This window comes from Plectropomus leopardus, chromosome 15, assembly GCF_008729295.1.
Source record: "Plectropomus leopardus isolate mb chromosome 15, YSFRI_Pleo_2.0, whole genome shotgun sequence".
NCBI classification, from domain to species: Eukaryota; Metazoa; Chordata; class Actinopteri; order Perciformes; family Serranidae; genus Plectropomus; species Plectropomus leopardus.
In genome coordinates, this window is record NC_056477.1 from 29,715,134 (window position 1) to 29,727,383 (window position 12,250).

At 39.7% G+C, this 12,250-nt stretch overlaps 1 protein-coding gene across 1 annotated transcript in view; it reads left to right on the plus strand.

Annotated features, from left to right (window-relative positions):
- ltbp1 (latent transforming growth factor beta binding protein 1) overlaps positions 1-12,250 on the plus strand; it is a 144,001-nt gene that overhangs the window by 31,494 nt on the left and 100,257 nt on the right. Inside the window, 1 exon segment of the mRNA XM_042501812.1 lies at positions 1,903-2,251. Within this exon segment, the coding sequence (XP_042357746.1) occupies positions 1,903-2,251 (349 nt within the window).

Genomic DNA, 12,250 nt, shown 5'->3' on the forward strand with positions numbered 1-12,250 from the left:
GCCTCCCTTTGATGTGTATGCGTTTTTTGAGATTAGTGAAGATTTTTCTTTATTTTATTGTGTTGCGTCTTTTTGCAGATGTTTTCAGAATTTTCAGTGTGTTGAGCTTTCAGGGTCATTGTAGAAACAGGACAAAAAAGAGGGCTGAGGATGGGGACCTTGGATATCTACTTTGTAGCTTCTACTTATACATCACTTATTATTTAGGAATATACCAAAATACATGTGGCACGACACACAACATATCTCTGCAACCCACTGCCTCAAACTGTCTCAGTCCAGGTGTTTGGTCCACACCAATTTATGACCTGTTCGATTTACAACTTTCAAGGCTAAAGGGTAAAGGTTCAAGGCTCAAAGGTACTTTAATACCTGAGGGCAAGTTTGTTGTGCAGATGGAAGATTCAGCTTTTCAAAAGGAGACATTTGATTCTTTAAGGATTAAAAAGTTAGACACACCAGAGTTTATGTGTATCGCACCAGAGGGCTGTACCACAAAGTGAGATTAATGTGCCAGTGAGGCATGTTGACTCTAAAGTCCGGATTTCCTGCACTGTAAAGGTGACTCTCTTTTAACCTGGCTAGATCACTACGGAAACTTATACGGCAAACTTAACCTGGTCTGGAGCAGTTTTTGTAATGCATTCATAATGCTTTATGACACATATAAACAATTGTATATACAAACAACACATAATGCTTACTGATGCACTGTATTTGCATTGTAGATGTGACTTATAATGATTTATAAATGTGTCCTATTGATGCTCTTGACTAGTTATGAAATAGAGGCTGACTGATGGAGCTTATGATGCATTATAAATACCAATACTCACCTATACACACATCAACATTTAACTGTAGTAAGGACTCAGTGTGATATAACAATCCATGCTGTAACATAAGTTATCACTGTATGTGTTAAGTAAAGTGAGGTACATATTGAAAGTATGTATCTCAAAGTAATTTATCCTTCATCAGTATGTTTCATTGTTGTAACAAGTTTAACACATTTTCAAGCATTTGTAAGCATCTACGCGATCACTGATTACTGCTTATGCATACACAGACATGGACACAGATGGCAGAACAGTCACACACAGACAGATGTACACATATTATCATAAAGACCACATTCATGCTTACAGAAACACAAACATTATGTGAAATACGTATTCTGTCATGAATTAGAGAACACACACACACACATTATTGGATCATCTAATATGCAGATGTAACTCTTTATAATGTGCCCAATCTGTCTTATACACCGTTTAGGATGTTATGTTATGTTTTGTGATATGTTTTGCTTTGTTTTCTTTATTCTTAGAGAGAAAAGCCCAATAAGGGACATGTGTTGCAAATTAGCCTAGGCTAGGAACCCTGTACTCAACACATCAGTGATTTCTTCTCGAACTTGCTACTAAGTTCATTGCATTGTCACTGACAAATAAACCAATATATAAATAAAACAATAAAATCATAACTGATTAATGCCTTCCACACACTAGAAAACTTTGTAATTACATTTAGAAGACTGATGTTTGACATGCTCCACATCTTAAGACAGTGTGTCAGAAGTCAGAGAGTTTTTAGTCACAGGATCAGACTTTGCAAAGGAACTTTCAGGGTCACTGTTTGCAAGATCGTTAGCTTCCAAAAGGAAAAAAAAGGTGGCTGTTGCAGCCTTTAAATCCCCAATGACTGAGGTGCATGTGCATGAATGCTTGTTTAAAATCACGAAACATCAAGTTTAGTTTATCTGAAGGTATATACTTGCATCCAGTATTTTATTGTTTTGTATCTCTTGCTGTCATCACTCATTTTTATTCTCCATCTGTTTCTCCTTCCTCTCTTTCTTCTCTTCTCCTCTCTCTGCTCTTTCTGGATTTTGTGTTGTAGCCAACTGCATCCCTCAATGCCAGAACGGAGGAATGTGCCTCAGGCCTCAGCTCTGTGTCTGCAAGCCTGGCTCAAAGGGGAAGGCATGCGAACAGAAGACGGTGCCCACACAGCCCTTTCCAGCAGTGCCTGGGAGTGGGCCCACCAACGGGCACACCACTGCTAACTCAAATGGACACACTAATGGACACAATGTGGTCCCCCAGCGGCCCATACCTCAGCAAGTTCCTCCCAACGGTTATGCCCCTGCCCCCGCTCCTTCAAACAACATGGCCCAGATGAAACTAAGTGTCAAGCCGGCCCCCCAGCTCGTTCGACCACATTACATCCAACAGCACATCCAACAACAGTAAGTACCCACGTTTAGAATCAACCGTAATTTGCTCATGAAAAATAAAATGAGCTCCATACTGTTCAACCCCAAATTCATGTATTTTCACCAATTGGCTTTTGGAGAAGGTCACTAGAACCACTCCTTGTCCTCCACTGCTGATCTGCTCATAAATTCTGCTACTGATAACCTTGAGCAACTCCACTGGAGCAGCTGGAGGGTACAGCGTGTTGCTCAAGGGTATGGCATGGTAGAGTGATGGATTACCATTTTGAACACAGGATTGAGAAACTGGGAACAAAATCAAATCAAAAACAGATCACTCACATCCTCTAAACAGAAAAATGGAAGGCCTCATCCATTAAAGGCTTTTTTTCTCTTGAACTTAAGTAAAACTGTATGAGAAGAACAAGAAAACCCAACATGATCTCATGAAATACATGCAAACCACAGATTTGCTTTTACTCATCTAACAATCTTTGTGAACTAGGATTCTTTGTCAGTTAACACCACAGGTGTGGAAGTGAGCACAGAATTCGTCAGAATTGTAACTGAGAAACATTTGTCGATCGTGTGACGACCTACTTTAGTTCAAAAATATTTACCTGGCTCTACCAGGAGCAACAAGGAAAGATGCAGAACAGACAAACTAATATAATCATCTCTACGATGCAGACTTTTAGCTGCAGCCACATGTTTTTAGGATGTCCATCATACTGTCCCATACTTGTGAATGCAATATCTCAAGAATGCCAAATTTGGTGCAAATTTTGCTATGTGTGAAGCGTCCATGTTTTAGAATTTGTAGCTTCTTTGCAGTGACATCAATATTTGAAGAGTTGTCTACTGTCATGGCTACATATGAGTCTGAACAGAAGACAAGAGTGTAACTGAAACTTGGCCAGCTAGCAATGGCACTAATTTCTTGTTTCCAAATCATATTGTTTAGGGCTGCGGCGACGCATCAATGTAATCGATGTAATCGAGCTTGAGCAGCGCTGATTGTGTTGTTTTGTTTCGCGCTCATGTGTCAAGTTAGAGCATGCACAGTGCCTGCCTGAGCAGCGCCTGAGCAGCGCCTGTCAGGCGCGTCTGAGCTGCGTGTCAGCTGCAGCACATCTAGAGAAACGGTGATAGCCCTAATATTCTTTGCTTGCAGTCAGATAGCAAGTGTTGTCTCAGCACCAGCATGTGCCCCTGCTTCAAAGGAGTTGTGTGTCCTGAGAAAAACCTTGGATTATACCAGCAATGCTTCTAGTGTCTGCACAGTTCAGGTCCATATTAACATGAATATCCCAATGTGCGTGTACTTTGCCACTTTTCCCTAGTTGTTGGATATACAACAATGACCCTCTTGCTGCAAGCCCATATCTCTAACATCATGGCCTTCATTTTTTTGGCTAATCGGCTGCAGTGAGAAATCTGAGATACAGTCCAGGTATGGCGTCTATCAAATGTTATCCTAACTTGATATGAGGCTTTATCTGATAACCACACAGTCAGTGTGTTTAGTAGCATGCTGAGTGTTTGACAGGGTGCTGAATGGTGAAGCCTGCAAGCCAACTCGACGCAATTGCTGATATGAGCAAAGGGAAATTTTTTTACACGGATCCCTCACTGTGAACATTGCAATTGTGATTTTCCTGGCCAGTATACTCTCATTATCATCGACTATCAGTGTAGTCGTTGGTAATACTTCTTCCGGCACTTCATAAGTGCAGTTGAAATGCCACTAACTCCTGCTGTGGTCAACTGCTGGTTTGCTTTGCCTGTCACTGCAGCAGATGACCTGAGAATGTGCAGTCAGACACAGACGATGAGTGTAGACTTCACACAAATTGCTGCTTTTCAAGTCAGTGTTACTGCAGCATGCAGATGGAAACATCCAGAATCAGTTGGCACAGGGTCCAATTAATATTGACACAGATCTCACCACTCGACGCTTTGCACCGTTTCACACAGCGCGCGCCATAAGAGCGTGAGCAGCGCAGATCGTGTTGTTTTTGTTTCGGCGCTCATGTTAACAAGTTAGAGCGTGCACACTGAGTAGCGCATTAGGCGCGTCTGAGCTGCTTGTCAGCTGCAGCACATCTAGAGAAATGTGGCTTGCCGTTTTTTTTTACACGTGACGCAAACTGAAATATTTATTAGTCTGAATGATTACATTGACTCTGTGTCACTTTATACTGCAGTATAAAGCCTCTCTCTGTCACAGAGATGAGGAAATACAAAGATGCTTGGTTTTACCTCAACTTCCTTGCATCCCTTTCAAAACAAAAGCTATCTGACTGTGTCTCTGTGGACACAATGCCATCAGTTGCTGATACAATGCATTTTATTTTGAAACATTTACAGGACGGGGTTGTCAGCTGTGCAAGGGCTTGCACAACTTTATAAATGAGTGGAATATGTGCTTATAAATATGAAAATACAGCACTCATATCAGCAGGCAGCAATATGCCTTAAGGCCCAGTTAAGGCTGGACTATTTTGATGCAGAAAGAATGGACTAGTTATAATTATTTCTGTTAATTTTACTGTAATATGTTTTGTTTGACTGCTAGATTTGAGGTTTGTTACTGTAACAAAGAGTACCTGTTTTGTTACTCCTACTAAAAGTAACTTTAATTTTACATTGTTTTATTTATTTTGCTGTTGGATTGCTAAAAGTAGATTGCACTACCTTCCTTTTACTTGAGTGGAACAAGCTCTTGCATTAATTTTATATCAGACTGTAAAACAAAGATTACCAGTTAAGACTTGGATATGTTTTGTTTGGGAATAATGCCCTGTAGTGTTTCAAAATGTTATTTTCTGTAAATTTGTTGTTCTATTAATCAAGTAATAAAAAAATTAAAAGTTAGATCAATAAAAAAAATTAATCAATAGATTAATCGAGTAATTGAAAAAATAATCAATAGATTAATCCAAAATAATCCTTAGGTGCAGCCCTACTGATGAATGTTATTTAGAATGTTTATGAATACATTTTATATCCTGTGTTTCACATGCACTCTATAAATGCAAAGAGGGGTTATGTATGCACATGCACTAGTAATTGCTACCAGATCTGTGTCCTCGCAAGCTGCTCTCAATTTGCAGAAGGGATTTATCTCTCACAAGGAGCCATTCTTATATTGGTTCCAACAACAGAGCAGTTTGTCATCTGATATGAGACAAGACAGGGCAATAATCTCAAGGTAAGGAACAATGCATCAGGACAGTCACATGTAGAGATTAATATATTTTCTGAAAATGAGACATCTTATGTCCCGAGAACAGAAGCACACTATCCCCGGAAACCTAGGAAATTTACTTGTTTTCAGGTAACTTCAGCTATAGTCATGTGCATTGGTTATATTTCAAACAACACTTAATACAACAAGGAAAATTATCGGGCTTGGGAGGTATCATGGTGTTACGGTTTACCAGGGTGTTTTGTTTTTTCAGTACCAGCATAACCACAGGATCCCCTCTTTCTTTAAACTCATTTTATGAAGTGCACAGCACGCACCACCAGAGCTCAGTCTCTGGGCTCTACTGGTGAAAGAGGCAGCTGAGCTGAAAGACACAGCGACACCTAGAGGTGGAGAGAGAATTTACAGGACTGTAAACTGCCAGCGGCCAACAGGCACAGAGAAACTGTGAGGAATGTTGGTATATTTGGGATTTATTTTGACCAAACTGGAGCTGGTGATTGCTGTAACACTAAATTACTAGTAAGAGTAACAATGACGGTTTGAATGGAGTATGTTTTTTGATGAGTTAACGAGACAGTTGTCAGTCTTCAGTGACCGAGGGAAGGTTGAATTCAAAAGTTGTATGGTTGTATTTCTCTGTTTAATAGGTCTGAGAATATTACTTTTCTTAACATGTTTGTGTGTTCCTATTAAATATTTATTAGTGTGATTATTCAGTTCAATTCAATTTAAAAAACAAACTATTTTGTTACAATTTCTGTGGCAGGCTGAGGAGATGAAACATATAACATGACATGAGGACAAAAAATAAATGACACAAGGCTTTACAGTCCACAGCAGTGACAGTAGATGACCGACAGCAGTAACAGAGTCCAGTGGCCAAATGCCCAAAAGTGATTATAATAACTTAAAAGCCTTTAAGTGCGAAAGGGTGGTGCCAGGGCATAGGGCCAGGGTGGGGGGGCAGGGCTGGTACCATTGACAGACCATTTGTTTTGGGTGTTTGTCCCAACTGGGATAGTAGGAGGAGTCAAACAACCTCATATGAAAGTTGCTTCCTCCTGTTAGTCTTAGCTTCAGGGCAGTGCAGGTGCCTGACAGGGTGCAGCCATTTTAGGGCCTTTTGTTGGTCATGGGTGGGCTCCTTTGCAATGTAGTGAGTTTTAGAAAGTGTTTGCTGATCATGCAAAGAGCTACAGAACTAAAAAAAATCCACCTGCTTCCCTGAGGTCCATGAGTTCTGCAAACAGAGTGGTGAAATCATTGCTTAAATCCTTGAGAAAATTATCATAATGATTGTCAGACAAAGACTGTAAGGATTGGTAAAGCTTTGGCAGTAAATGGGCGGCTGTGGAGGCCCTCAGGAGGTAGGGCGGGTCATTTTCCAGTGGAAAGGTTGGCAGTTTGATCCCCGGCTCTTCCAGTCAACATGCTGAAGTATCCTTTGTGAAGTATTTCTGATGGCTGTTCCATTAGTGTGTGATTGAATGTGTATAAATGGTTAAAAAAGACCCATTGTACGGTTGCCTCGGCTACCAGCGTGTGAGTGTGAATGGGTGAATTTGACTTGCAGTATGAAAACGCTTTAAGTGATTAAATGACTACAAAAGCGCTATACAAGTGCAGGTCAATTAATGTGGGAGATGTACTGGATTGTAGTGTTGAAAAAGTATTTGAGATTGAAGGTGATCTGTCAATTTAGCAGTCAGTCTGCACTCTATTCTACCCTTACAGCTATGGTCATGAGCTTTATGCATCAGGCATTCAGGTGATCAAAATGAGTTTCCTTCATAGGGTGTCGACCTTAGAGACAGGGTGAGGAGCTCAGACGTCCAGAAGAAGCTCAGGGTACAACTGTTGCTCTTTGACATTGCAAGGAGCCAATTTTGCTGGTTTGGGCATCAGGTTGCTCCCTGGAACCCTCCTGATGGAGACTGTCTATACAGGTCTAGCTGGGAGGATGCCATATGGCAGTGCCAGAATACGCAGGAAGGAGTACATATTCCATAATCCATGCCCAGATCTGCCAAAAATCACCGGAGGATGAGGCTTTGGGGAGGGACGTCTAACTTACCCTGCTGCCACCTTAACCTGGCCTCAGATATGCACCCTGAAAATAGATCAATGGAAGTATAGTCGATCGCAATTACCGACACAGCAGAAACTGATGAGAGAATCGTTCTATACCTCCTGACATAAATACCAGCTCAATAAAGGGCATCAAACAATGACAGGTAACAGCACATTATTTATCCCTTAGAGACTGTTTGATGCATTTTACACGGTTTTCTTTCTTCATTTTTGATCATTTTGGCTGTTGGCTGGTGGTCATGGATGTGGCATATATTTTGGCAAGACTGTGTATTTTTGTTTAATCTTGGAATTTCCAGCTCAGCTCCTACAATAAGTCTAAAATACACTGTGGAAACTAAATTTTTACATTCATACTGTTAAGTGCAAAAATGCACCATTGAAACCCATTCAAACTGACATTTTGGATCCCACAGCTATCAAAGCATAAAGCCATTATCATTATTATTATTTCTGGGTGTCATTCTGGGCTTTTACCTTGGAATATGTCATTTTTACTATTTTACACCTGATGATGTTATTTGTACCAATTTCGCATATGGAGAAAATACATACTATTTCCACTAGCTGCATGGTCACGATCAGTGACCAATCAATCAACTAATCACTGACATTTGCCAGGCTGTAATAACCAAAAGAAATCTAAAAACATAGTGGTATCAAGACAAAAAACTTGCATTTTAAGAGCTAAAATTCTAGAAATTAATGGATATTTGATGTTTATGATTAGGACTGATAATGTTAGTTGAAAAAATAAACTCGAGAGCGACATGGGTGTGAGTATTTGGCACTGCACAAATAATAAGAATGTATAAAAATCAGTGTTGCTGCTAATCATTAACTTATCCCAGGCTGTGATAATCAAATAAATCTACTTAGCATGTAGTATATTGAAAATAATTATTTTTTCTGTTTCTGATTTTTTTTTTTAATCAAAAACGTTATGGCATCATGACAAAAACTGGCATTTAAAGAGTTAGAATTTAAAAAAAAAAAAGAAAAAGTAATGAATATTTGATATTTATGATTAGGACTGATGTTGGTTAAAAAAATAACACAGTGAAAGTAGAAAATAATATTAATGTATGATATTTTTTAAAGCTTGATTTTGAAAAGTGCATTTTGTGTGCAGAGTGAGTGTAATATAAAAGCGGTCCCTAAGGGTTTAGAGAAACTCTTTCATGGTTCTTACACCCTATAAGAGCCATGGAAGAGTCTCTCTGATCCCCTTAGTCAGCCAGTCACACAGCCAGTTACCCAGAACAAAGCACTGATCTACACTGCAGAGATATTCTTCCTTTTCCTCCCTGGAGTCCGCCTGCCTCAGTTGTGATATAACTAATAAATGAGAGAACTCTGGTGAGGTTCAGTGGGTTCATTACGTTAGACCAGAGTATGTCAGCCCTCGTGGGGAAGAAGACTTGGACGAGCGTAGAGGTCGGCGGCGGATTGCGATTGTGGCCAGAGCAGTGAAGGCCGAGAGTGAACAGATTCAGCCCCTACATACACACACACACACACACACACACACACACACACACACACACACCTCACTTTCTCGACCCTGACTCACCGATCTGTTTATGTAGAAATGAGTGAAATCTCCTGTCTGATATTTAAGACTAGCAGGCTCTTGTATCCATTCCTTGGAACCGCTCCAAACTCTCTTTTTTCCTTAAATGGCTCAATCATTGCCAACACACATGGCCATGCTAGATATTTTGCTAAAACTGGAATAAGATCTGATGTTTAGAACTTCTTTTTTTGCCGTCACTATTCTCTCCATCTCACAGCTCAGGTTGTAAGTTCTTTGTTGTTGCCAAATTTAGGTCTAATCCTCTGTACAAGTAGTTGTTAATCCATAATATTTTGAGTTTATACAGTACAATGAACAATGCCAAGAAAAACTCATACACAATTCTGCATCACTGTCTAAAACCTACAGTTTCAACATGCTTATTCCTGCAGCTACGTGTGAAAAAAACTATGTAAAGTCGAATAGAGAAGTAAAATTTAGACCTGCACCAGACGTAGACTGACAAAGACGTGAAGGCAGAGATAGGGAGGTGCAGTCTCACAGGTTAAGATCCAAAAGCACAACCCAGTGACCAAGTAGATAGGAATAAGAAAGTCTTAACTCCAAGACCAAAGGGCAAACTGGAGTGTGGAAACCAGACAGGCAAAAAAAGAAAAGCAAATGTAGCCAGATGGAGTCAGTGAAAGGACAAAAGTCAGCGGACAGAAGATCATGCATGTGGATAATAGGCAGGCAGGTGAAGAAGCTGGAATGCTTAGCGAGGAGCACAAAACAGGATTTGACAGGGAATAATTGGAAATGGGCTGGAAGTAGAGCAGGTGAGCAGGTGGACCTCATAATGGGGAGTAGTCAGAAGGGTTGCAGTGGCACGAGATTTTCACAGTATAATATCAGTTTAAAAAAATATTGTGGTTTCACAGTATCAGGGTATTACACAATTATTATTATTATTATTATTATCATTATCAGTTATAATGACCCTGTACTTGATATAACTATTGATTTTCATTCCAGAGTATACCTCGAAAACGGTATATGCAACCCTAGACGCATGATATGGATTTATTTTACAACCATTGATTAGGATTACCTGCTTCTCATGGCCAATACCAATATGATAACTGAATTTTTTTTCAAATATATATTTCACAAAAAGAAGTCTATAACCTGTAGCTTATGCATACCTGAGGGTAAGGAAGGCTGTGATGTATTGAGAAAATATGGATTATTTAATATTCTGTTGCCTTGACCTAACCAAATCTAACTGACATCGTTAACACATTGAAACCCAAGGCTGGAACAAGGGTTATTCCAGAGTCTGAAATGATGGAAAGCTAGCATGCAGGTAAATCCTTGGTAAGCTAGCATGCAGTAAATCCTACATCCTTGGAGAGGAACTTACTAAATTATGAGACTTTCTAGTTAAAAGATATGACACAAGATCAAATAAGCCTTATTGTTTCCCAAGAGGAAATTGTGTCACTGCAGCAAATAACAGTAATGGGATTGTAGAGAGAGTAGAGACACCAGCAATGGCTGCCAACTCCATTTTTATAGAGATATGTGGCAAGATTGATATCATTCTTATCCCTGTGTGTTACAGGGTTTGCACATCACAGTGTGTATCCAGGTGTTGGGGAGTACTACTACATAGGAGAAAGAGTCAGTCGGGGCTGTAGACCACAAGTTTTAAAATGAAGAAAATTTGAGGTGTGGAGTTGTAAAAAATGCTTATCAGATCGCTGTCTCATGCTCCTTATCTCTGCTTTAGGCTGGAGGTTTGAGGCTGCTACAAGCTAACTGAAACACCTGAATCTCTTATCAAGATGTTGGCAGGCAACCTGGTCTGACAAGGAAGAAGAATAGGTGGAATAAAATAGACACTATCTCTGGTTCCGCTGCATCTCTTTTCATTCTTTTATTAAACTGTCCATCGAGACTCTGAGTTAAAATACTAAATTAGTGCAGCCCTCCTTTAAGTGCATAGGGGAAGTCAAAGCCTGGCTTTGTCCATTGGGAAATTATATGCCAACCAACACCTCTAAATGAAAAAATAAAAAACTTGTTGTGTCTTATTTATTTCATTTGTACTGTGGATAAATGCTAAGTTGCTTCTTGTCTGTTATGTATAAGTTGGCAGTTCTCTGCTGTTTACATGTTTGCCTTGTCAGCTTTATAGGATGACATGTCACTGTGTGTTTTCAGATTTTTTTTTGCTGCCAAAAAATCTGATAAAGGATAAATGTAAAGTTTCAAAAGCTGAGTTTTTGTGGAGGTTTTTGTAGGTCCGTGTATGCAGCTCAGGCAGAGCTCTCCATGAGCTCTAATTTTTCCTCAGCAGCAGTTTGTGACTCACAGGGTGGATAATTGATCTGTAGATCCATTCAGAGTTGATCAAATTAGATCAATGGGTGAGAGGTGCAGCTGTTTGTGAGTGTAAGCAACTTTTTAGACGCAGCAGAATGAATAAAATTTCACTTTGAATGCGCCAGATGTGCTGCTGTTCTGTCTCTGCCCACAGTGCGCTCTGCTCCCCGACAATGTGGTGCTATAAATAACCGTGTAACAGTAATAACAGTGTGTATATTCCAACAGTGCTCCTGATGAAAAGCTATTTGTGGTGGCAGATGTTTGTAATCATAGTGGACTGATACAAATGAATGAATGCATGGAAAACCCTGCATGTTTACTTGCTAGCTATTGTCTTCCTATGGCCCCCCTTCTGGTATGAAACCATTACTTCTTGCACTTGCATGTCAAAAGATATCTTTAATGCTACTTTACGGTTTAAAAAAAAAATTGTTAATAAATGCGATCTAGTCAGAATCACATGAAGTGTCGAACAACTTTTTTGTTGTTGTTTTGCAGCACAAATGAATGAAAAGGAATGAATTTGTCACAGATGCAGACTTGCAAACAGTGGTAATAAAAAGGCATGCCTCTTTTGCCTGTCTGAATATAGATTCCAGCCCCCACCCCATTACAAGAGATGCCAATGTGAACATACTGTACTTACACTTGTGTTGCACATGTTTACACATGAACACAAATTGACTAATAATCCTAAAGGAATGTTCAGATGGTTTATCCCAAGGATTGTTTTATGACTAAGTAGTAGAAATAAACATTCACAAATGAATACATGTAAACACATGGGTGTGTATCTGCAGGAGAGTAATATACCCGCTTC